Source organism: Bos mutus, chromosome 19 (assembly GCF_027580195.1).
Source record: "Bos mutus isolate GX-2022 chromosome 19, NWIPB_WYAK_1.1, whole genome shotgun sequence".
Lineage (NCBI taxonomy): Eukaryota > Metazoa > Chordata > Mammalia > Artiodactyla > Bovidae > Bos > Bos mutus.
In genome coordinates this window covers 34,373,675-34,398,930 of record NC_091635.1, presented here as the reverse complement: position 1 = coordinate 34,398,930, position 25,256 = coordinate 34,373,675, and the positions used below count along the sequence as shown (strand labels likewise).

Below are 25,256 nucleotides of genomic sequence, written 5' to 3'. Positions count from 1 at the left end.
GTCAGAAATAAATAGCAATAAGAGAAAATAAGAATTCCCACCTCTTTGGCAGGTGTTTGTTAATATTTTGGAACTAGGGAAAGTCACACTCAAAGGGGGTGAGCACTCAAACCTCCTTCGGGGTTTCTCCAGACCCTGACCCCTCACCTTCTGGCCACACACTTCTGATCCCATCATTCCCTTCAATTCAACAGCTCTCTAGTTACTCAATCAGGCTGGAATGAGACTCTCCATTGTGGCAATGAACCGCTTTACATGCACTCTGGTGAATGCTCTTCCCTCAACCTGCATTCTGTTCCCACCAGATCTCTCATTTTATCTATCTGCCAAAGCCTATCCTTCAACGCCCATCTCAAATACCAACTCCTAGAACTATGACATGAATATGATTTCCCAGAGAAAAGCTACTTTCTTCATTAAACTCCTGTTCTAGTCTTAAAACACCCAACATCTATTCAAAACTATCTGTGTTCTTTTTTTCTCTCTCCAGCTCCATGTTACAAACTCTATGGCTTATTCATTTTCTTTTTCTTTTCTGTTTTCCAGAGAATACACTCATCATTCATATTTATTCAACATATAGGAGACCTGGGGAGATTCACAACTTGGCCAACGAGAAAAATTAAGGACAGCATAAAGTATCAATACCTGCTTGGTACCGTTTTAGGCACTAAAATGTGATTTAGTAGAAAATCTTAACAGCACAGTAAAGCAGCACAGACCATGGAGGCAAGCTGCCTATGTTTAAACACTGGCTTTGCCAACTAACTTGATGTGAACTTCTTGGAAGTTATTCAGCTTCTCCGGCCTTACTTTGCTCGTCTCTAAGATGGTGAGACTATCACCTACTTCATAGGGTTGGTGTGAAAAACTGAATTCACATACAAAAATACACCCGGAACAAAACCTGGCAAATGGTGCACAATGTGTATTAGCTGTCATGTTTATCATTATTTTTTTTTTCCCCAGAAATCAATCTCTCCACTGGTTAATGGAGAATATCAAGCTAAGACTTCTCAAGTTTCTTTCAACTTAGAGATTCCATACCCTGGTGCCATATGACACTGAAAATGTCAGAGATCACTACAAGTTGACAAATGGGGACAGGTTTCAAAAGAGAGCTAGAACCCAGAAGATGAGTTTTTTATTTTTTTTTTAACACGGAAAGATATAAGCTGAGTAGAGAAGTATGATGCAAGGAGGAAAGCTAGAAACAGCAAAGTCTAGGAAAGTAGAATAAGTGTAGGAACATAAGGAAGATAATTTGGCTAGTTTATGTTTTGAGAAATGGTGGAAAATAAGATATAAATGACTTTAAAAATAGTGGACTAAAAACAAATGATTATAAAATGTTACTTTTTCATTATCATTAACATTGTGTTTTTGGAGTAGGAGTAAGATTTCTAGTGACAGTTGATCACCATCTACTCTATCTAATAATCTGCCTTGAGAATAACTCACACACTATAAATCTGATTATTTAGCAAGAATCTGTACAAAACCCAAGAATTTCAACACATTCTTCTAAAGCCAAAATAAGTAACTGCTAGATTACACTTGTTTTAGAAGCATCTCTTTTCTCTCTGCCAGCTTAAAGAAACTAAGAGCTGATTACATAAAGATGTGATAAAACTAAAACATAAAGAACTGTACTCTTCCACAAATTGCACTGAATTATTAACAGTGTAGGTCAGATCTTACCATTCCCCTGCTCAAAACTCTCAGTTTCCATCTCAGGCAGAAGAAAGATGAAATCTTCACAACAGCCTAAAAGGTCCTGGTTATCTGGTGCTCCCTGCAACGCCTTGTTCCCCTCCCTGACCTTACCTCCTAATAATTCCTCCTTTTTGCTCACAGTACTCCAAACATGCTGGTCTTGTAACTGTTCCTCTAACAAGCCAGCATTGTCCTCTTCAAGGTCTTTATACTTGCTGGTTCCTCTGCCTGGAAGGATCATTCCTCCAGAAACTAGGTGGGCTCACTCCCTCACCTCCTTATCTAGTCCACTTAAACATCAGCTTGTCTGTAAACACTTCCCTGACCATGCTGTTTAAAAAGGCAACATCTCCCCATTCCTCTCTTCAGCTTTATTTTTTTTTCACCTAAGGCATTAATCATCTTCTAACATACAGTATAATTTATATATTTGTTTTCTCTCTTTCCCTCACTACAACGTTTCATGAGGGTCAGGGTCACAAACCAAGCACACTGGTAGGGAATAGGCACACAGAAGTTATCAACAAAAATATTTCTTGAGTGAATGAACTGCATATTAGGCCATAGTATGTCCCATCTGGGTACAGGAAAACACAACATACATTTTTTTTCCTTCACCACTTAAAGTCTAAACATGAATTTTGGTGTCAAAGACCTTCCACTGGGCTTGGCTCTGGAAAGTTAAAGCGAATTAAAACAGCATCTCTGCTCTTTAGGAGTTCGGTGGTGTGTATACAGAAAACAGATATATACAAAGATCATTCACAAAAAAACAAACTGTATGGGAACCCTGAGGAATCTGAATGACCGCCCAAAGGGGTGAGGGGGCAAAGCTTCCGCTAAGGTGATAAGAAAGCTAAGATTCCCCCGAAGTCTCGACTAGTATGATTGTTCTTCCTTATATTATTGGTGCCTAAGCTTGCAACTCCATATAAATTATTTACCCACATTAGAAAGGCTCTTTAGCAGGCCATAGAAAAGTTTTGTGAGGAGGCTGATGCTAGTCACAGATACACTCAAAACTACACAAAGATCACCGACTATGCCTTTCACTGTCTTCAGATTTGGCAACTTTGGCCTGGCAGGTCCCCCGATCTGGAGACCAGCATCTGCTAACTGCTGCTGGCTCGGATCAGAATCCTCCCCATGCCTATGCCTCCCGAAGCCCAGAACCCTGCAAATCCCTTCCCGGACGGGCGAGCGCCGCCTCCGGAAAGCCGCCAACTGGGCCTCATCAAGAGTTGTGGGAGAAGCGGGAGCCGTAGGAGGGCGACGAGGCTCCGAAAGGCTCCTTGAGTCTTCAGTCCCGCACTCCTACCCCTCCCCGGGCCCCTGCGCCTCGGCTTCCTGGAAGCTCCGCCGACTCTTTGTTAAGAGAGGCCGCGGTTCCCTGGCCCTCACTAGGCCCCGCAGTTGCCTGTGGTGCCCCCAAGGGGTTACGGCCCCGCGTCCAGACCCACCTCGCGCAAACCTGCTGCTGCGGCTGCGGAGGCAGCTGCTGCTACCGCCGACTCGGAGAGAACCTCACGGCCCGAAGTACGCGCGGTCCAGGCCCAGTCCCGCCGCGCTCCTCCCTCTCCGCCCCCTTCGCTACCGCCGCCGCCGCCACCGCCTCTTGGCCCGTTGCTGACGGAGGGGGGAGGGGAACAAAACCGGACATGCGCAGTGCGGAGAGCGCGGGCCGAAGGGCGGGGCCTGGTCTACGGCTCCCGGAAGGCGCCCCGGGCGCTGGGCCTTAAGGCTCCCAGATAACTTCACAGACGCCTCGGACCTGAGTGAGGAGTGTTCATGGCCCGTATAGGGAGTGGGTCTGGGAGTGAAGAAAGTAGTAGTGGCAGGGAGCTGCCAAAAAAAATAATCCCCCACAAGGGGCTCGGGTGGAAAATACATGCACATGAAATTGCCGATTCCCTAAACTCTGCTCCTTAGCAAATACGACCTGGGCGACATTTCTCCGCGTGCCCCTGGACACGTGGTCTTGTAGAGCACGGTGACTTTTAACTTCCGGAGCACGGGTTCAGCGTGATGACAACTAGACTGAACCCTAGCGGAGAGCACTGGGATAGGCGCCGGCAGCTCCTGCCCAGGGGCGGTGCTTATGTAATTCTCCTGGCCGCCCTACCTCGTCTCAGCTAGGCGGGGGAGCAGGCGGTCTCGCGCAGTCCCCAGGGCTGTGTCCTGGCCCCGTGCCGCGCGCAGGCGCGGGCCGGCCTCACGCATTCTACGTAACGGCTGGCGGAGGCTACGTGAAGACTGGCGCGGCGTGACTGAGCTGCCTGGTCAAGCTGTGTCCTAGAGGCGTCGGGACAGTGAAATCGCGGCGACCCGGCAGGCGGTGGCCGGGACCAGAGGCAGGCGGGATAGAAGCGGCGGCTGCAGGAGCAGTGGGCCGAGTTCTAGCCCCCGGTGCAGGTAAGGCGCGGGCCGTGACGCGGTCGGTGGGGCCTGGCCGGGCCGAGCGGTGACGCTGAGTTGCGTGGCCTACCCGGGTCCCTATTCCCAGTCCGGCCCCTAAGTCCAGCCTTTTGGTGACATGCTTCTATCCTCGCGCCTTCTCGCCTTCTCTCCTTTCCCGATTTTCTTAAGAACATAACCAAACTTTGTCCACCCCGAGTCCCTATTTTCTGTTGGGAGTTCTGTTCGGGGTGACTTTAACGGTTTTGGGCAACTTCCAGAACTCTGAGCAAATGCCAACCCGCAGAGCAAAGTTAGAGCGTGCAGCAAGAATAATGGAGCAGAGAACTGATTCTCCGTGCTGGGGAGAGATTAGACCCAGCTAGTTTGACAGACAGAAGCAGCAACCTCGATGGTGACTCTTCTCTGCAGGTTTCTAACATAAGACATTTTTATCCAGCGTTTGGAAGGAGACAGGCTGGAATGTCTCCATGATCTCCAGAAGCTTTAGGGTCTGGCCATTGTCAGAAAGGCCCACTCTAAAACGCCAACAAGAAATGATTTCCACACTTAACGCTCATCTTTCGTTTTTAAGTCCTGACCCAACTACAGCCCACTCCAGTATTCTTGCCTGGGAAATACAGTGGGCAGAGGCTTGGCGCTACAGTCCATGGGGTTGCAAAGAGTCGGACACGACTTAGCGACTAAACCAACCGCTGAGATTGCCGAATAAGCTAGGAGAAGAAATCAGACAGGACTTGTCAGTGCCAGTGTGGCCTGTCGAGGGAGTCTTGGGTCTGCCCCTCCGGCAGGGTTTGTGCATTTGAGAAATGAGTTGACAGGTGCCTGCAGAGAGACTTCTGAGACTGAAGGCCAAGGCACAGATGGCTTGGATAATTTTAACCTAAATACCCTTAAAGGGGCTCTGTTACAATGCTGAGTTATCTTAGAAGTGCTTCTGTGGTGTAAACATTCTAAGTGGAAATTCACAGACCTTTTGGCAGGCAGGCAGTCAGGCTGACTGTGCCAATGTTAACCTGTATTTGCTTCTCTATTTGAAAAAGTTTCTAACACGGATCTAAAAGGGAATACTAAAGATAAAGTATTTTTACATCTTACAGGGCGTTCATAAGGCACAGTGGAAGGAAGTAATAGGAACTGCTATTTATTGCGGGCCTTACATGTGCCAAGCACCTATCTCCTGTCACATCCACTGTAGCCCTACGAGGCATGGAGTGAATGGACCTCCTTTTTTTGTACCTGGGAAACGGATTTAAGTAGTTTGCCCAAGATCATACAGCTGGCAAATGGTAGAGCTGATGTTTTGTTTTGCTTTTAATTTTATTTATTTATTTTTGGCTCTGCTGGGTCTTCGATACTGGGAGGGCTTTTCTCTGCTTGTGGTGCTTGGGCTTCTCGTTGTGGTGGCTTCTCTTGTTGCCAAGCACAGGCTCTAGGACCTGTGGGCTTCAGTAGTTGCAGTTCCCAGGCTCTAGATCACAGGCTCAATAGTGGTGCTGCACTGGCTCAGTTACTCCAAGGCATGTGGGACCTTCCCGGATCAGTGATTGAACCCACATCTCCTGCATTGGCAGGTGGATTCTTTACCACTGAGCCACCAGGGAGGCCCAGAGCTGATGTTTTAAAGCAAATCTAACTCCACCGACATAGGTGCTCCTTTTCATACTTTTTCCACTTTTGCCCATGAAGCTGAAGAGTGAGTAGAGACACAGCAAAAACCTCTTCGAGACTGTTGTCAAGAAGGCATCTGTGTTTTCTTATAAAATGTCCCCTGGTGCTAATCTCAAAGATGAAATGTTGGAAAGGATAGAATATTGACCTCTCCTTGGAGGCATTTTTCAAATCATTTGTGCCTTTCAAAATTTATGAACTTTGTCCGATTCTAAGACTATTGCTTGAGCCGCCATGAGTTGGAGGGTATTGGGCAATAGTCTTTGATATTGAACCAATTTCCTTTATGAATTTATGGTATTGTAAATATGAGATACAGAATATTCACGATGCCAGAGCACCTTGAGAGATTAGTCTGTACTCCCTTTTGCCACCCATTCACTCTCAGTGCTCAGCTCCCTGCATCCTGCACCACTTCCTTGCAGTTGCCAATCATGACTTCCTCATTAACATTTGGAAATTTTTGGTCCGTATTTTACTTGAACTTTCTGCTGCAATTGAAACGAACCTCTGTTTCCTTAGAGATGTGTTTCTCCTTTGGCTTCTGTAATATGATAGCATTTGAACCAAAGTCTCTTTTTCTCCATCCATTCCTTAGTTTCCCATTTTAATTCTCCCTACTATGCCCACCTTTGGCACCCCACTCCAGTACTCTTGCCTGGAAAATCCCATGGACGGAGGAGCCTGGTGGGCTGCAGTCCATGGGGTCTCGAAGAGTCAGACACGACTGAGTGACTTCACTTTCACTTTTCACTTTCATGCATTGGAGAAGGAAATGGCAAACCACTCCAGTGTTCTTGCCTGGAGAATCCCAAGGACGGCGGAGCCTGGTGGGCTGCCGTCCTTGGGGTCGCACAGAGTCGGACACGACTGAAGCGACTTAGCAGCAGCAGCAGCATGCCCACCTTTTAGCTGTTATGATTTGTTTCAAGATGTTTTGGCCCTTTTTTTTTTTTTTTAATCTAACTCTTCATGCTCCCTGGGGATCTGATCCATTCTTGAACCATCTTATTTCCAACTTAGGCTCATAGCCTTATTTCAAACTGCTTCCTTTTCTTCTTTTGTAAAATAAGTTATAATACCTTTTGGAATTGTGAAAATTAAGAGAGAAATGTTAATCAACTAACGTACTGTTTGAAAACACTCCAAACCTTTCAGCCGGTACTAAAGTTAATTTATTGTCTTCCCCCCATTTTTCTCCCCTCCTTTGTTGTTCTTTATCTCAAGGACGGCTTTGTCCAGCTGTTAATCAAGCCAAAACTTGGAATCACTCAGGATCTTCTTTTCCCACATTCTTTATGATGACAAATAGAGTTTTTAAATACCTGTCAAATCTATTTTCTTGTTCATTCCCAATACCACTGCCAGTTCAGTCATGTTTTATCTTCTGTCTTTCTCAGCCACTTCCAGTTTTTCCCACCTCAGGTGCCCCTCTCAGATTCACCTGTGTATGAGCTGTCAGGGTTAAATTGGAGATCTGATTGTGGCACTCTGTTACTTAAATCCTTTAGTTGATTCTCATTATCCACACGTCTTAGTGTGGTATTTAAATAAGAACCATCATGTTCTTGGGCTTTCCTGGTGGCTCAGTGGTAAAGAATTGGCCTGCCAACACAAGAGACTCAGGTTCATTCCCCAGGTTAGAAGATCCCCTAGAAAAGGGAATGACAACTCTTTCCAGTATTCTTGCCTGGGAAATCCCATAGAGGGAGAAGCCTGGTGGACTACAGTCCATGGGGTCGCAAGAGACTCAGACACAACTTAGCCACAAAACAGCAACATCATCACGATCTGGCCTGTGCAGGCCTGTTTAGCCTCCTTTATCCCATTTGGGTCTGCAAACCCAATGTTCTATCATTCCAGACTTCTAAAATGTGCTGCTTCCTGCCTCTGTGCTGTAGCTGTTCCTCACATTACAGTGCCTTTTCTTGAGTGCAAGAACTATCCTTTTATTTTGTAAAGAACATTTTATTACAAAAACATCATAGAAAAATTAGAAAAATAGAAAAATCATGCAGATTGCCCATACTCCTATCATATGTAATAACTACTCTTTGTATGTAGATGTATGTGTAACCTTCCAGACCTTTTTGTTTGAGTATTTGCTTCTAAAACAACACGGGTTGGGTTCTAACTTCATTCATTAATGAACAAAAAGTAAGCTTGTTTTTGTATATATGCATGATTTAACCAGTTTTAGATTTTTCCTATCATGCTGTAACACATATCCTTAAAGCTAGATTCTCTTGGCATAGCATCTGAAACAGTGATGTGCTCATTGACAGTATGTTTGATTTGCTTTGGTAGGAGCATTTTATGAAAAGCAGTGAAAGCCAGAGGGGTTTTTATGTTATTTTACAGGAACTGGTTAGCCTTCATTGGTTATTGAATCCTTGTAAAACAAGAGTCATGTCTGAGAAGAATAATGGTAGTTTTTAGAGAGAAGTAGGGAGAGAGTTGAGACAGGGAAGACCATTTAGGATAATACTGTACTTCTTGAGTAGGCGGTGATAACTTGGGTTATGGTGGCTTTGGGAATCTAAGAAGGAAACACCAGAATTTGGTGACTGGTTAGATTTTAAAGGGAAAAGAAGATGAGAAATTAGTATCTTGCTCTTTTCAACAAGTAAGAACTAGAAATATAGGACTGATACGAATATCAAAATAGAGAAATTCAAGTACCTGTTGAGTTTGAGGTGACTTTTGGGCAGGGTCAGAATGCAGCCTGAGAGGCAGGCTGTCTGTACAGTCTGCAAATTAAGAATTGTTTTTGCATTTTTAAAGGGTTGTTGTTGTTGTTGTTTTTTTAAAGAATACGCAACAGAGATAGGTATGTGGCCCACAAAGCCTATGATATTTCAGTTCAGTTCAGTTCAGTTGCTCAGTCGTGTCCGACTCTTTGCGACCCCATGAATCGCAGCACGCCAGGCCTCCCTGTCCATCACCAACTCCCGGAGTTCACTCAGACTCACATCCATCGAGTCAGTGATGCCATCCAGCCATCTCATCCTCTGTCGTCCCCTTCTCCTCCTGCCCCCAATCCCTCCCAGGATCAGAGTCTTTTCCAATGAGTCAACTCTTCGCATCAGGTGGCCAAAGTACTGGAGTTTCAGCTTTAGCATCATTCCTTCCAAAGAACACCCAGGACTGATTTTCTTTAGAATGGACTGGTTGGATCTCCTTGCAGTCCAAGGGACTCTCAAGAGTCTTCTCCAACACCACAGTTCAGAAGCATCAATTCTTCAGCGCTCAGTTTTCTTCACAGTCCAACTCTTACATCCACACATGATCACAGGAAAAACCATAGCCTTGACTAGACGCACCTTTGTTGGCAAAGTAATTCTCTGCTTTTGAATATGCTATCTAGGTTGGCCATAACTTTCCTTCCAAGGAGTAAGCGTCTTTGAATTTCATGGCTGCAGTCACCATCTGTAGTGATTTTGGAGCCCCAAAAAATAAAGTCTGACACTGTTTCCACTGTTTCCCCATCTATTTCCCATGAAGTGATGGGGCCGGACGCCATGATCTTCGTTTTCTGAATGTTGAGCTTTAAGCCAACTTTTTCACTCTCCACTTTAACTTTCATAAAGAGGCTTTTTAGTTCCTCTTCACTTTCTGCCATACTACCTGATATTTATTATACTATACAGAAAAAGTTTGTAAGGCATCACAATGGACAAGTCTGTTAGATGTTTGGTGATGTAGGGCTGGTGTTTAGATAAAAAGAGAGGAGGACTAGAAATATAGCCTAAATAGATTTGGTGATTGAAATCTAGCTACTATTCAAACTCTGCCTCACATGCACTCCCCTTTTTTGTAAAACCTTACGCATTTGGTAAGATGATTTCATTATCCTTAATATTTTCATATCATTTGGCACATTTTGTTGCCAGTCACATTTCATTATATGAAATGGGCCAGTTAATAAAACTACTTCCTTCAGAGGGTTGTTAAGAGGATTAAATTAGTTGCTCTTTGTAAAGCCTTTAGGACAGTGTGTAGCACTTTGTGTCTTAAACATTTGCTTTGATGGTGATGATGATTTGCACGTATAAAGTTGATTTAATAGAGCTTTTCTATTTATAAATATTTATAAATAGAGCTTTTCTATTTATGCATTATTTTTATTACAACTAATAAATAGTTGCATCACATTCTTTTATTATTCCTCTTCCCAGTTTCTATATAAAACTTTTTATAGGCACTCAAAAAAAAATGCTTCCTGAATACACAGCATAAATGGAAACCCAACCTAAAGGAATTAAATGACTTGTCCAAGATTTTACAGATAACTGGTGAGAGAGCCCAGACTAGAACCCAGGCCTCTTGAGCCTCACCTTATTGTTGTTTCTATAATACTATCTGAAATGAGTAGTATTCAATAAGAAAAGTGGGAGAATCTTAGATTTATTTTTTAACTATTTACAAAATGTGATCAGTATATGTAGAAAAGCAGTCCATTTAGGGTTTTTTGGTTTTGTCTTTTTTTTTTTTTGACTCATTTTTCAGGTGCAATGAAAGGCTTCCATGCTTTCTGTGTTGTCCTTTTGATATTTGGGAGTGTCTCTGAAGCCAAGTTTGATGATTTTGAGGATGAGGAAGACATCGTAGAGTATGATGATAATGACTTTGCTGAATTTGAGGATGTCGCAGAAGACTCTGTCACTGAGTCTCCTCAACGGGTGATCATCACTGAAGATGATGAAGATGAGACCACCGTGGAGTTGGAAGGGCAGGATGAAAGCCAAGAAGGAGACTTTGAAGATGCAGATACCCAGGTAAAGCTGCTTTTCCACTGATTTCTCGGGAAATTAGAAGGATGGGACATGGTGTAACTAGCACTTAGGGAGACCTTTACTCTCTGGTATGTTCCTTTTTGTTCAGCAGGTGGAGCTCTTCTAAATGTTTGTGGCTCGTTGCCACCTTTTACATTCAACAAAGAATGAATTGTATTTTTCTCTATGGAAAGCGGGGAAGAAGTGGGCTAGATGGGTATTGGTGTGTGGGTGGGTGGAAATTGTGTCATTTGGAACCCAGGGTTCAAATGCATGGAGAGTTGTCATTTGTTTAAAATATGTCATATCTCTGTGTCCTGCCCTTGCTGTTTTCATGTTCTGTTTTCCTCTACAAATGGTGCCTGTAAAAATGAGATAAAACTGCTTGTGAGATTTATGGGGGAAACAGATTGTGCCTCGTTTTTGTAGGAGGGAGATACCGAGAGTGAACCATATGATGATGAAGAATTTGAAGGTTATGAAGACAAACCAGATACTTCTTCTAGCAAAAGTAAAGACCCAATAACAATTGTTGATGTAGGTATATAGATTTTGAATCCCAAACTGACAAAATATCTTGCTGTCATTAATCTCAGAAATATAATTAGTGACATGCAGCTGGCGTTGATATAACCCTGGGAGCCGTGGAAGAGTTTGACATCAGTTCCTCTGATAACACTGTGCACATAGAAAAGCAACCCCTATGTTTTTATTTTAGCCTTCCTAGTTTTATTTACCAAGGAATGAAGAAGATAGACTTTGGGTTTATTTGGGGGATGGGGCTCAGAATCAAGATAAATACAGAGGGGTTTCCAGCTTTTCATGCCGTATGATTATCCTCAGATTTCCTTAAAGAATCTTTTACAAAACTGACCTAGAACACCGAAATGGGCCTATTTTCAAAGCATAACCATATTCAGTGACAGTTATCTAAAGTATCCGCTTTCATGTATGGATAGTCTCCTTCTCCTTTATCCCTTGAGTTAGCTTTGTCCTTCAAAGCCTCAGTCAACATTAAACGGAATGACTGTCCTTCCTCAGGTTCCTGCACACCTCCAGAACAGTTGGGAGAGTTATTATCTAGAGATTTTGATGGTGACTGGTCTGCTTGCATACATCATGAATTATATAATCGGGAAGAATAAAAACAGTCGCCTTGCTCAGGCCTGGTTTAACACTCACAGGGAGCTTTTGGAGAGCAACTTTACCTTAGTAGGTAAGTTAAGCTAATGCAGGTCTAGCCACCTGCTTGAAAACTACGCGGTAAGAACTGCTTCTTATTCTCAGTATCAGCATCTAACTGCTTTCCTGCACTGTGAAGAGGATGCTTTTTTCCCTCTCTCAAGGATCCCTTTTTTGTTAGATTTTTGCATAATGAATACATTGCATTTATGAAATAGTTTTCTTATCTTTCATTATTCGTCATTTGCTATGCAGCTTCTGATAGAATTGAAGTAATCAGTGTTATCAAAACAGGTTGATAAAAATCTAGCCAACAGCAAAGAGTTTTGACATTTTTGGTAGTTTGTGAAATGCTTTCAATTCATCTTTTAGAAGCCCTGCAGAATTCCTTCAAGTTTTGGGCACTTTGGTTTGAGATCCACTGCAGGGGTGTACGCTGGAGGACCTCAGAGGAGGCCCTGTCACTGTGTAGGGTAGGGGGTCAGGTGGCCTCACCCACCTTCACCTCTGTTTGGCTTTAAACACTTTATTTCCCTTTGGTAGTAAGCAAGTATCCCTCTCTTCTGCTCTTAGTGGGACTGTGTACTATGTTTCCTGAGTGCTTTGCATACATTGTTTCTTATTCAATCTTTAGAACAAAATTGTCAGTTGGATATAGTTTCTATTTTCCTAAAGAGGGAACTGAAGTCCAGAGATGTTAAAACTTGTCTAAGCTATTCGGTTGCAACCATGATATATTAGAACCTAGTCTGCCTACTTTGCCTGGAAAATCCCATGGATGGAGGAGCCTGGAAGGCTGCAGTCCATGGGGTCGCTGAGGGTCGGACACGACTGAGCGACTTCACTTTCACTTTTCACTTTCATGCATTGGAGAAGGAAATGGCAACCCACTCCAGTGTTCTTGCCTGGAGAATCCCAGGGACGGGGGAGCCTGGTGGGCTGCCATCTATGGGGTCGCACAGAGTCGGACATGACTGAAGTGACTTAGCAGCAGCAGTCTACCTACTTCCAAAATCCATGCTTTCCACAATAGTATACTCTTTCAGTACTTTTTGACCTGGAAATTAGGAAAAATATAAGCAGCCTTTAATGTCTTCACTTCCTCTGGTATGTGTTTAGTTGGTGTATCAGTCTGCTTTACCTTGTAAGGTTGGACACTTTTTTGGTACACTTAATGAATTAAATGAAGAGAGGAAGTGACTAGAATTTGAGCTTTTTCTAGTTCTAAAATTGGAGAAGGAAACGGCAACCCACTCCAGTATTCTTGCCTGGAGAACTCCTTGGACAGAAGAGCCTGGTGGGCTACAGTCCATGGGGTCACAAAGAGTCAGACACAACTGAGTGACTTAACGCTTTAACACACACTAGCTCTAAAATACAACACTTAATACCACTTTTATTTTGCTGCTGAAAAAGCAAACTTGGATAAAGTTAACTGAAAGGAGACACAATGAGGGAGTGCTGACTAGTTAATACTAATGATATTTTTTATTCAGTACATAGGTTTTGTTTTAGTTCTTTCTTTTTAAAAAACTTTTGGCAGACACCTAAATTGACTTTGTTCTATTTTGTACCTATTCTTGAGATATTTATACTCCAAGCTGGATGTCATTAACTGATAAGGACACGCAAGTAATGCTAGAGTCCATAATTTTTGAATGGCAACAATAAGAAGTAAAAGGAATAATGCCTATCTCTTGTAATCTATGTGTAAAGAAGACTTCTATAAGATAGCTAAGTATTGCTCACCTAAAGTTACCATCATGTTGGGGTCAGAGTAGAAGAGAGTGTGGTGATTAGGCCCAACATTTCCAGCGGATCATGGTAAGTGGTTTTACCCCCAGGGGATGATGGAACCAACAAAGAAGCCACCAGCACAGGAAAGCTGAACCAGGAGAATGAGCACATTTACAATCTGTGGTGTTCTGGCCGGGTGTGCTGCGAGGGGATGCTTATCCAGCTGAGGGTAAGTGGGGAACTTAAAATGAGATCTAAAAATCATCTTTGGGGAATTACCTGGTGGTCTGGTGGTTAGGGCTCTGCACTTCCACTGCAGGGGGCCTGGGTTCAATCCCTGGTCAGGGAGCTAAGATCGTGCAAGCTATGCAAGCAAATAACTTAAGTATTGTCTTTTTACTGACTGGCTAATGTAGCGTGTATTTTATGAAGCATGTGAGTTCCCTTCTAAGGGCTTTTCCTTATAGCAAGTAGAAGTTGCAATTGTTCTCTTGGGTTTCTTTTTTCTTGTTTTCTAGTTCCTCAAGAGGCAGGACTTACTGAATGTCCTGGCCCGGATGATGAGGCCAGTGAGTGATCAAGTGGTAGGTATTCGACCCCTGGTTTTCTCTGTACAGATTGGCTTCTTCACGTCTTAGAGCTTATTCCATTTCTTGCCTGGATTATATTTGGACTTTGTGACAACTTGTGTCCTTTGTCCCCTCCAAAATGGAACCTTTTCTGTTTAGACAGATAATGTTCTACACAATTGGCAGCTAGCTGCAACTGGGGGTGCGGGGGGTGACCCAGGAGCTACAAATAATATCTGGTTAATAAGGGCTGTATCAATAATATACAATATTTTGTATATTTTTATTGGACTGAAACTCAATTGTTATTTAAAAGCTCTCCTTTTTTTGTTGTTGCAAACCTGTTTGTTTATGTAATTTTTCTAATATGGCCACAGATGATTTAATCTACACATTTTTAGAGCCTCATCAATTAAAACTCAAAGGAGGAAGTTTTGCTGCATCTTCAGCATCTTTTTCATAGAAATTATTCTCTATTGTGTTGTGGTAATCAGTTTTAGTTCTTTCCTGAGGTAGATTTAATCTTTGCTTTTCCTCTGAGCCAGGCAGCCTTTTACCTTTTTTTGTTGGTTTTTGTTTTTCTATTTTTCCCCCTGCAATCATAAACAACCTCAGCAAACAAGAAGTTCTTTGTATTTTTAAGCCCTTTTTATCAGGAGGGTTCTGCTTAAGGTGTTACTTTGTATAGTTTCCCCTCAGTGATCAAAGGGTAGAAAACCTTTTCTTTAGCAGCTGCCATCTCCTCAGATCTTTGCCATATCTCCCTCTGTTAACATTTCCTTCATCCTTATATATACTGGTAAATTTTTACCTAAACTTTTAAAGAGTTAATAAAAGAAATAGGACCATGTTTTATCATACCAGACTCTTCAGGCTTATAACTTTATCTCTCTGGTCCAGTGTAGAGCATTAAAAACCGTGTAACTTGCTTCTGGGGTGTTGCTAGCTCCCAGTGCTGGCAACCGATTCTCTGACTCTCCGGATGCCAGCGGGGTGGCCAGCAATTCAGTTCAGTTCTGATACTGTCTACCTGGAGTTAGTGCCAGACCTACGAGTTAAAGGTCTCAGACCCACAAGATTGCCCACACTTCACAGGTCCCAGGCCACCAGACATCTGATTGCCCAGATATAAATATATAGAGTTCCCGCAGCCGTCCCCTCAGAGTCAATAATTTGCTAGAATAGCTCACAGAGCTCAGGAAAACATTTTACACTTACCAGTTTGTTGTAGAGGATGAAGTTCAGGAACAGCCAAATGGAAGAGAGGCGTGGGGCAAGGTATGGGGGTGGGGTGATGCACAGAGCTGCCATGCTTCCGGAGCTTAGGCCCTCTTCCCAGGGCCATTCAGGCTTTGGCAGAATTCAGCTCCCTGTGGTTGTAGGTTCCCATTTTCCTGCTAGTTGTTGCTGGGAACCATTCTTAGCTCCTTGAGGCCTTTCTCAGGCACTTGCCATGTGGTCCGTCCAGCTCCCACCGCTCCGCCCCCCCCATCCCCTCCATCTCCTCGTCCCGCTCCATTGCCCTTTCACACTTTGACTCTTTCTTTAAGTAGGGCCCAGTCCCGTCTGAGGACTCCCTTGGTTATATCAGTCCACCTGGGTGGAGGGCGGTGTCCCTTTTGATTAACTCAGTCAGCTGATTAGGGACCATCTTCCAAGTAACACAATATCATGGGAGCAATAATACCACATTCCCAAGTCCTGCTCATATTCAAGGAGAGGATGTGGCAGTCGGCAGTAATCTTGGAGGCTGTCTTAGAAATCTGCCTATCATAGAACCTAATAAGTGAGGTTTCTTTGTTTTTTTTTTTAAGCAAATAAAAGTAACTATGAATGATGAAGACATGGATACCTACGTGTTTGCTGTTGGTGCTCGGAAAGCCTTGGTGCGACTGCAGAAGGAGATGCAGGATCTGGTATGTCAGGTTCTTCTAACTCAAATAATACGTAGAAACTGTGTCTCTTGGCTATGGCGCTGCGTACAAACATCGGCCGGCCGGTTGCGTTTGTCAGAAAAATTCCCTGGACGGCGGCCTCAAGTGAGCTGAGAGAACACTTTGCACAATTTGGCCATGTACGAAAATGCACTGTTCCTTTTGACAAAGAGACTGGCTAAAGAAAAAAAAAAAAAAAAGAAACTGTGTCTCTTTATTACATAAAAGTTCAACTTCAGGGCATAAGATAATTATATAACTTGACCAGTTGTATCACCTTGAAACAGGTCAGTACCTATTCTCTTGAGAAAAGAAGTTCCTGTGCATAATAAAATATCGTGTCTTACTTTCAACCGCTTTTTCCTCTAGAGTGAGTTTTGTAGTGACAAACCTAAGTCAGGAGCGAAGTATGGACTGCCTGACTCCTTGGCCATCCTGTCAGAGATGGGAGAAGTCACAGACGGAATGATGGACACAAAGGTAAAGACAGTAGCAACATACATTTGCAAACCTTGGCCATGCACAGGGCAGCCTCCCTGAAAGTTACGCTGTACAAGTTCACCATTTTATCTTCCTTTCCCACACAACCATGAAAATACCTTCCTTAAAACACTAGACTCACTTGTCAAGGCAATTTTATTAGCCAAGAAGTTCTCTCTAAACCAAGAATCAGTTGTCCGTAGGATTGCTAATGGCATTCAGGCTTTTTGGAAAAGGACTACAACTTTAATCCTTATCACCATATCATTTAGTATCTTTTTTTTTTAAGTTTCAGTGAGAATAGAAAATGGGTATAGGGATTTCCCTGGTGGTCCAGTGGCTAAGACTTTGTGCTCCCAATCCCCAGGGTGCCTGACTTCAATCCCTGGTCAGGGAACTAGATCCCACACGCCAGAACAAAAGATCCTGCATGCAGCAATTAAGACTCGACACAGCCAATAAAGAAATAAACTATTTTTTTTCTCTTGGTCGTATATGGTAGCAGCACATCTTACTATCATAAAAATATAAGATAGCTGAAAGACAGTTCTAAATGTAAGTTCTGGGTAATATGGTTGTGAAGAATCCCTGAAAATAGTTTACATTTTATGTTCATGCTTTCATTCGTATTTTTCTTTGTTTGTTTTTTTTTTTGGGGGGGTGGGGTATGGTTGCTTTTTTCATTTGTATTTTGAACGTTATTTTGGATGAATTCTCAGTTGCTCAATAGAAAGACTTTTGATCATTGGTGTGACTAAAAAAGGTGCTAGTTTCATTGTAAAGCTTTAGGCTTCATGACATTGTACAAAAGTCAGGAGGATTAAAGAATGAATATCTTTATGAAAAAAGGGAGTTGCATCAAACCTACTTTAAAAAAAATAATTTTCTTTTCTTTATTTCAGATGCTTCACTTTCTTACACACTATGCTGACAAGATTGAATCCATTCATTTTTCAGACCAGTTCTCTGGTCCAAAAATTATGCAAGAGTACGTATGAGATAAAAATATTGATCAGTTTTCTTCACTAGCTTTCTGTGTTGAAATACCTGCAAGGTGCTTCTGCAATTACCCTTCCCAAATGAGTTTTCCTTTGCTTTGACTGCATGCATCGTGAAGGTAATTGAAAACCTATGGGAAACAATCAAATAAGCCCCCCACCCCCGTTAGCATGTGTCACTGCATGTACGCATCACCCACTCAGTGAGTAAAGGAGAATCTTACAGACTGGCTGGTACTAAGAAAATACAGCTAGTAATCTCGGTCTTTTATAGTCTAGGGTTTTTTTGTTTTTTTTTTTAATTTATGATGTGAATCTGTGGTGTCTGACTTGTGTTTGATTGATTGCAAATGTAAGCATTTTGTAATTCGTGGCCTTTTCCTCCTTCTTTAACGGTTGGGTGAATATATTCTTTCTAGTGTATTATCAGACACCTTTAATGCTTGTAAAGTTTCTGGCTTTATAAAAACATTGTTCAAACACACATATTCAGGACTTAAATGTGTTGTTTGATTTCACACCTGGTCTCAGGGGAGCACATTTACGTTTACCCTTGGTGTAGAATTGGTTCTGACCTAAATTTTTGGCTAAGGACTGTGGAGTTGAGTACAGTAGAAAAGCCAGTTTGGATTTTAGTTTTGTGTCAAAATCACCAAGATAATCAAAATTGCTTATGCCTCTAGATAGCATTACATCATCCTTACCTTGCTCAACTCAGTAATAATACTGTGGGCAAAGTATCACGTTGCGGATTCATGGAGCATCTTATATGGGGTGGGGGTATGGAAGGTTGAAAGTCAAAGATTACAAGAGGAATCTTTGGTGAGTCAGAAATGAATTATTATATGCTACAGTAGATTATTTCTAAATTTATTCTGATCCTGACTCAAAAAACAATAGCTTTCATTATAGGAAGATAGATAAAGAGTTGGAAATAAAACTTAAAATCCGTCAAAATAAAAAGGTTTTAAAATATGGGCCTCATACTTAAATATAGGCTCATTTCTGGCTCCCCAGGTGAGATGAAATATATCCTGCCTAGAGGGGACATCACTGGAGGTGTTCAAGGATAGGATAAAGATCACTTGGGAATGCATCCATCAGATAGACGAGAGGACCAGATGACCTGTAAAGCTCCTTCGGTCTCTGAGATTGTATTTGACTTGGGGATACCAAGACAAATAACTGTGCTGATTATTTGCAGGTATCTGTTCATCTAAGTGAATTGTGTGACTTATGTGCATGGAAAGTCTCTCTCTTATGTTCTTCTAAATACCTTTTATTTTATGACAGGGAGGGTCAGCCCTTAAAGCTGCCTGACACTAAGAGGACACTATTGTTTACATTTAATGGTAAGTGTTCTGCTTCCTGAGTTCTTTGTTTTCTGTGAGATGATCTTAAGGAGAATATGGCTTCTTTCTAAAAGATAGCAATAAAAAACTACAATAAAACCAACCCCATGGCAGCATCTTGGTTACTAGGTTTCTTCAATAAGAGATCCTTGTATATATTTTAATTTCTACTTGTTGCTGCATTTTAGCTATCTAAGAAACTTGGAGAAAGGAGCCTATTAATATAAAAAGTTAATACCAGAAGTCTAAATGCTGCCATTAACTCAATAAGAAAATGGTTTTGTTTTCCAGTGCCTGGCTCAGGTAACACTTACCCAAAGGATATGGAGGCTTTATTACCCCTGATGAACATGGTGATTTATTCTATCGATAAAGCCAAAAAGTTCCGACTCAACAGAGAAGTAAGACTTTATTTTTATTATAAGTTGGAGCCTTTTTGTTGTTCCCCTCTCCCTGTTGGGGGGCAGCAGGGAGGAGGGGGGTCATCTTTTGCTTATTTCAGTGATTTTATCTTTGCTAGCTGGCTTGAAACTGCTTGGTGGGAGTGGTTTTATAAAAGAATACTGAATGGGATTTTGTTTCTGCTGGACTGAAATGGATTTCTGATGAATTGCTTTGCTTCCTGGGGAAAGGGCAAACAAAAAGCAGACAAGAACCGAGCTCGAGTGGAAGAGAACTTCTTAAAGCTGACGCATGTGCAGAGGCAGGAAGCAGCCCAGTCCCGGCGGGAGGAGAAGAAAAGAGCTGAGAAGGAGCGAATCATGAATGAGGAGGATCCTGAGAAGCAGCGCAGGCTGGAGGTAAGACAGACTTTTCTTATCACTGGGGTAAAACATTTATAAGGGGATGTCTGTTGGCGCCATCTTGGCTGTTAAATGTAATTCTTTGTAGGAATGTGCACAGGCTAAAAGCTTAGCATTTTCTTAGTATTTGGGACAGTTAGCACTATAAGAAGAAAAAGGAGGAGTAATCTTCCCTGTTCAAACCGTGTTAGATTGAGTCTCGATCCTGGTGAATGATATGAATTATTCTGTTCCCAGCACAAGCCCTTTCTGAAAGTTCCACTATCATCTTTCAGGCCAAACACGTACTGAGGTAGAAAGAAATTAGGAATTTTAATAAAAGCCAACACATGCACCTACGATCCAAATAAACTTGTTTTATAAAATTTTATTTTGATTATAGATTAGCAAATTCTAATTTTTTTCTTTGTGTTTTGTTTTTTATTTTGTACAGTTAGAATCTCAAACTTAAGAGTTGCTTTTGTTTTAGGATTTTTTAAAAATTTATGTTTAATTGGAGGATAATTGTTTTACAATATCATGTTGGCTTCTTCCATACAACAACATGAATCAGCCAGAAGTATGCGTATGTCCCCTCCCTCTTGAGCCTCCGTCGCCCCCATCGCACGCCTCCAGGATGTCACAGAGTGCCACCCGCAGCTCCCTGTGTTACACAGCGACTCCCCACTAGCTGTCTGGTTTACATGCGATAATGCGTGTGTTTCAGTGCGACTCTCTCAATCTGCCCCACCCTCTGCTTACCCTGCTGTGTCTGCAGCCTGTTCTCTGTGTCTGTGTCTCTATTCCAGCCCTGAAAATAGGTTTGTCAGTACTATATTTCTAGATTCCATATATGTGTGTTAATACATGAAATTCTTTTTTTTCTGACCTCTGTCTGTATAACAGGCTCTAGGTTCATCTACCTCACTAGAAAGAACTGACTCAAATGCTTTCCTTTTTATGGCTGAGTAATATTCCATTGTATATATGTACTGTAATTTCTTCATCCATTCATCTGTTAATGGACATCTAGGTTGCTTCCATGTACTAACTATTGTAAATACTGCTGCAATGAACATTGGGGTACATTTTTTTTTTTCAGTTATCATTTTCTCAGGGTATATGCCCAGTAGTGGGATTGCTGGATCATATGGTGGTTTTATTCCTAGATTTTTAAGGAATCTCCATACTGTTCTCCATAGTGACTGTATCACTCTACATTCCCACCAACAGTACGTGAGGGTTCCCTTTTCTCCACACCCTCTCCAGCATTTATTGTTTGTAGATTTTTTCATGATGGCCATTTTGACCAGTGTGAGGTGGTACTTCATTGTAGTTTTGATTTGCATTTCTCTAATAATGAGTGATGTTGAGCATCTTTTCATGTGTTTGTTGGCCATTTGTATGTCCTCTTTGGAGAAAAGTCTGTTTTTAGGTTGTGTTATGTTGTGTTTCAAACATTAGCATGTTCTCATATTTTGTGAATTAAGATACCATGGTCCAGCTGGAAAATTTTAAACCTTATAAATGCTAGTCAAAAAAAGAGAAAAACAGAGTCCTGGGAAATGCGAATTTTAATGAGAATAACCTCACGGATTGAAGAAAATACTTGGAAGTGGAGGAGGCAAGCTGCTAAGAAAAAGTGAGCCCTCGTGTGGTACTTTAGTTGCCAGGAAGAGTCATGCCATCGAGCGAAGTGACCAGAATACCACAGGCCTCCTCTCATCCTACCTATTCTTAGCATTTTTTGTTTGATTTGGTTTGGTTTAGTTGATGGATATTTTTCCCCTGAAAATAGAGCTCTGTGTTTGTGCAATCTTCTTTATAAATATAATTGGCTTTTTAATAGACACACAGGAAGAATCTACATGGACTCATTAATAGATAATGCCTTTCAATTTTCTATGAAAATGTTTTTCTAAAAAAAAAAGTTCTCCAAATATTTCTAGGGTTTGAAACTATAATAGGCTTAAGAAAAAGGGGGGCCCAGAACTTAAGTCAGATTGTAAGTTGCTTGTAGGTATAAACCATGTATTTTTTTTAGAACCACCACTTTGTAATATCTAGGCCTAGTTATCTTATGAGAAGATGCAATGAATTAAATGGGAAAGGAGCTTACCCCCCTCCCCCCCACCCACAAAAAAAATTCTGTAATGAATTTCTGGCTTGAATGGCTCATGTATACATATGATCTTGACTTTTTTGCCACTGCTGGTGGAGCTTTGCTTGTTTTGTTCCATATTTAATTTGAAAAATATAGAGAAACATATACACAGATATTGGGACTTCCCAGGTGGCGCTAGTGGTAAACAGCCTACCTGCCAGTGCAGGAGACTCAAGAGACATCGGTTCAATCCCTGGGTCAGGACGATCCCCTGGAGAAGGGCATGGCAACACACTCCAGTATTCTTGCCTAGGAAATCTCATGGACAGAGGAGCCTGGCAGGCTACAGTCCATAGGGTCACAAAGAATCGGACACGGCTGAAGTGACTGAGCACACACTCAAGCATACTCCTAATTCCTAAATAAAAATATGATAAAAATTCTCAATCAAACATTATGGATTGAAAGGTTTTGGGCTCGGGTGTAAAGGCTATGCTAATAAGAGATTTATAATTAATAACTTGATCAAAGAAGATCTTAAGGTTTTCTGAACTGAAATACAAATCCTTTGCATATACATATGTTAAGATGAAAGTTGGGCTACTCTTTCTTGTATTTGGGAAAAATCAAAATAACAAAGTCTGCATAAGTGTACTGTCTAATTTCGCTCTAAAGATTTTAGTTACCTTTACTTCAAGTTAATTTTCATTAACCAACATACGTATTAGCAATTCTTATAACTATCTTCTGAAATGTTATTTGTGGTGTTAGTCTAAACAGTATAGGCAGTATTCAGTTCTGATTTTTTTTTTTAACAAGTACTTAAATCTTAGTTTGGATTCCCTCTTTCTCTTTAGGAAGCTGCTTTGAGGCGTGAGCAAAAGAAATTGGAGAAGAAGCAAATGAAGATGAAACAAATCAAAGTGAAAGCCATGTAATAGCCATCCCAGAGAGCTAAGTCCTAACGCCACCTTTAAGTTCAAAATTCACAGGAAACAAAAGCTACCAATTCGTTTCTCATCTTAAAGTTTCCCTGTGACTGAGAAATCCTTATTTCATCACCTGTTCTGTTTTGGCTTGGAGTGTTACAGAGGTTATAGATACATTGGAAGGGGTCTGTTTCAGTCATTTTCTTCCAGATAGTCAAATTATTTTGATTATTTTATAAAAGGAATGATATATGAAATCTGTGTAGTTTTAAAACATTTTAAAAATTATAACATGAATCATAAGTACTTTTAGTGCTTGATATTTGAAGAAATATCATGAAATTTATAGATATATAATTAGATTGCTGCTTTTTTGTTTAAGCTAGGCAGTTGAAATAGCAATGAAGATTGACTATAAACCGCAATTCCACAAATAACAATTGGAATTACACAATAAACATTTCTTGGTGTTCTCTTCTGTGTCTACATTAAACTTGTGGAAAAAAATAAAATTTAGAACACTGTATGTGGTATGGAAATTTCAGGGACGCAACAGTCTAGTTTAGTATATGTTTATAGGTGGGAGGTGCTTATGACAGTATCATAGGCTATCTGTAGGCTTTAGGATACTTACATGTACATGGAAACTTCTAGGGATAGGAAGAAGAGGAGCACGGTTTTCTCCTTACCTGATACAATGAGCTCATGACAATGTGAATGCTGTATTTTAAGTGGCTGTATGTTTTCTTGAGTAACAAATGCATGAAAATTACCTGCTTCACCTAGGTGAGATCAGTGGTCTGCGTGAAGTCAACAAACGTTCTCCTTGGTTGCTGCAACCTGTCGGATGTTCATGGAGAAGCTCTGTACTCTGTTATGGCTGTGTCCCTGTGCTTCTCCTTCTGCTTTTATATCTTCCACAGTTGAGGCTGGGTATATTTCTTCAAAGAAGTAGCCATGAATATGCATAAATATACTTTTTAACATGAGCTTTCCTAAACTACAGAGAGTTCTTCCTGCCTCTTGAGGAAGGAACTCTTGGGGAGAGGCCCATCTGTTCTGCACGAGCATTTAGCTTGTTCAGATCTCTGCATTTTATAAATGCTTCCTACTAAGAAAGCATTTTTTAAAGTCACTGCTTGTACCAGGTAATTTTTGCTGGGGCTGGGAAAGGGTTGGGTTTTTTGTGGGAGAGGGGTGGGTGGGTATTTTTTGTTGATGCTGTATGTGCCAGTGTGTTCCGAGGCAATAACAAGTTGCTGTGAAAACAGCATGTGCTGCTGCCTTTGTAACTGCATGGAAACTCTCCACATGGGTTTTTCTCTAGGTCAGTGCAGAAATGTGTAAGCTGGGAGATGCAAATGTAATATTTTTTTTAACAGTTTATGAAATTAAGTTATTAAATATAACAAAAATAAGATAAAGTTGAATTACTTTAATGCTATATAATTCTCAAATTAGCCTTGTTTTACAAACCTTTAACCTGCATTTTAGAAATCAAAGTTGATATGCTTAGCTATCTTTTGATTAATAAAAGCTTTCTTAAAGTCCCACACATTTGGACCATGGCAGCTAATTTTGTAATTTAAGCATTAATATGAACTACCTATGGACATATATTAAACTAATTGACAAAAGTCTCAGAGTGCCGCCTTTACTTTTCTGGGGTTTCCCTACAAGAGTATAAGCCCATAGGAATGTCATTCTTGTTCAGTAAAAGTCAGCACTGAAATGCTTTTCCCTCAAAAGAGTTGGCATTGACAATAATCCTTTTGTTGTTTAGTTGCTAAACCGTGTCCAGCTCTTTGTGATTCCCTGGGCTGCAGCACACCAGGCTTCCCTGTAATTGTTAGCAGGTTTTGGTTTTGGAGTTTGTTTTTGTTTCTTGGCCTTGCTACGCGGTTTGCAGGATCTTAGTTCCCCAACTGAGAATCAGACCCATGCCCTTGGCAGCAAAAGCGTGGAGTCCTAACCACTGGACCCCTCTCCTAATTCCCACCAGTTGTTTATAGAATGTTTTCTATTTTTAGAGCCCTATTAATAGGCTTCTCCCCCCAAGTCCCCCACTAAAGTTAAGACACCATTGTCTCTCCTGTGACTGAGAGGACAAAGAAAGGAGAATGTTGTTGACTGTCACGTGTTAGAAAACCACTAAGCCATCCAATCTTGTCTGCATTGCGTGGGCATTTAGCATTGCGTGGTCCTTTAGCAGTACCGCAACAAGTGCTGGACTGGAAGATAGAGACTTGGTTTTTAGTGCCAGCAAAACCAGTTACTAATCCTTTGACTTTGGGTAAGTCACTAACCTCTTTGAGTCTTGTTCTTCCTTCTACAAAGTAAGGATAGTAATTATTTTCTCAACCTGCCTCACATGTAGATCAACACCAAGAGGTAATACGTGCAAAATTCTCCTGTAAATGATAGCACTATAAAAGTGTATCATCTAGGTTTATTCTCCAAGTGGTGTATTTTTGCTTTATTCTGTTTTGCTTTTCTTTCTCTCAGTGGAAACCAAGCAGACCCTTTCAGAGTTCTCTAAGTTCTGGATATAACATGTGTGTCTACAGAAGCCATGACAGAGTTTACTGCGGTGGGGGGTGGGCAGTTTACAA

General features: G+C 41.5%; 2 protein-coding genes across 2 annotated transcripts in view; one reads left to right on the top strand and one right to left on the bottom strand.

The window, feature by feature from the left end:
* The window catches only part of DDX42 (DEAD-box helicase 42), a 35,894-nt gene extending 32,532 nt beyond the window's left edge, over window positions 1-3,362 (bottom strand). The window contains exon 1 of the mRNA XM_070390044.1: window positions 3,177-3,362. The gene's annotated coding sequence lies outside the window, so the exon portion shown is untranslated. The remainder of the gene's footprint in view (window positions 1-3,176) is intronic.
* Window positions 3,363-3,851: 489 nt separating this feature from the next.
* Window positions 3,852-24,197, top strand: CCDC47 (coiled-coil domain containing 47). Its single transcript, XM_005911106.3, has 13 exons — window positions 3,852-4,128; window positions 10,312-10,580; window positions 11,007-11,114; window positions 11,619-11,793; window positions 13,604-13,725; window positions 14,015-14,080; window positions 15,880-15,981; window positions 16,369-16,479; window positions 17,382-17,467; window positions 18,771-18,829; window positions 19,121-19,230; window positions 19,462-19,629; window positions 22,573-24,197. The coding sequence occupies exons 2-13, from the start codon at window positions 10,317-10,319 to the stop codon at window positions 22,651-22,653; spliced, it is 1,452 nt and encodes a 483-aa protein (XP_005911168.1). The 5' UTR covers window positions 3,852-4,128; window positions 10,312-10,316; the 3' UTR covers window positions 22,654-24,197.
* Window positions 24,198-25,256: the final 1,059 nt, after the last annotated feature.

Excerpts from the sequence above, each read along its gene's own strand:
- CCDC47 (XM_005911106.3), top strand. The coding sequence starts at position 10,317 with ATGAAAGGCTTCCATGCTTTCTGTGTTGTCCTTTTGATATTTGGGAGT. Across the intron at positions 11,115-11,618 it reads ACCCAATAACAATTGTTGAT|GTTCCTGCACACCTCCAGAA; the intron begins GTAGGTATATAG and ends GTCCTTCCTCAG. Across the intron at positions 17,468-18,770 it reads GGTCCAAAAATTATGCAAGA|GGAGGGTCAGCCCTTAAAGC; the intron begins GTACGTATGAGA and ends ATTTTATGACAG.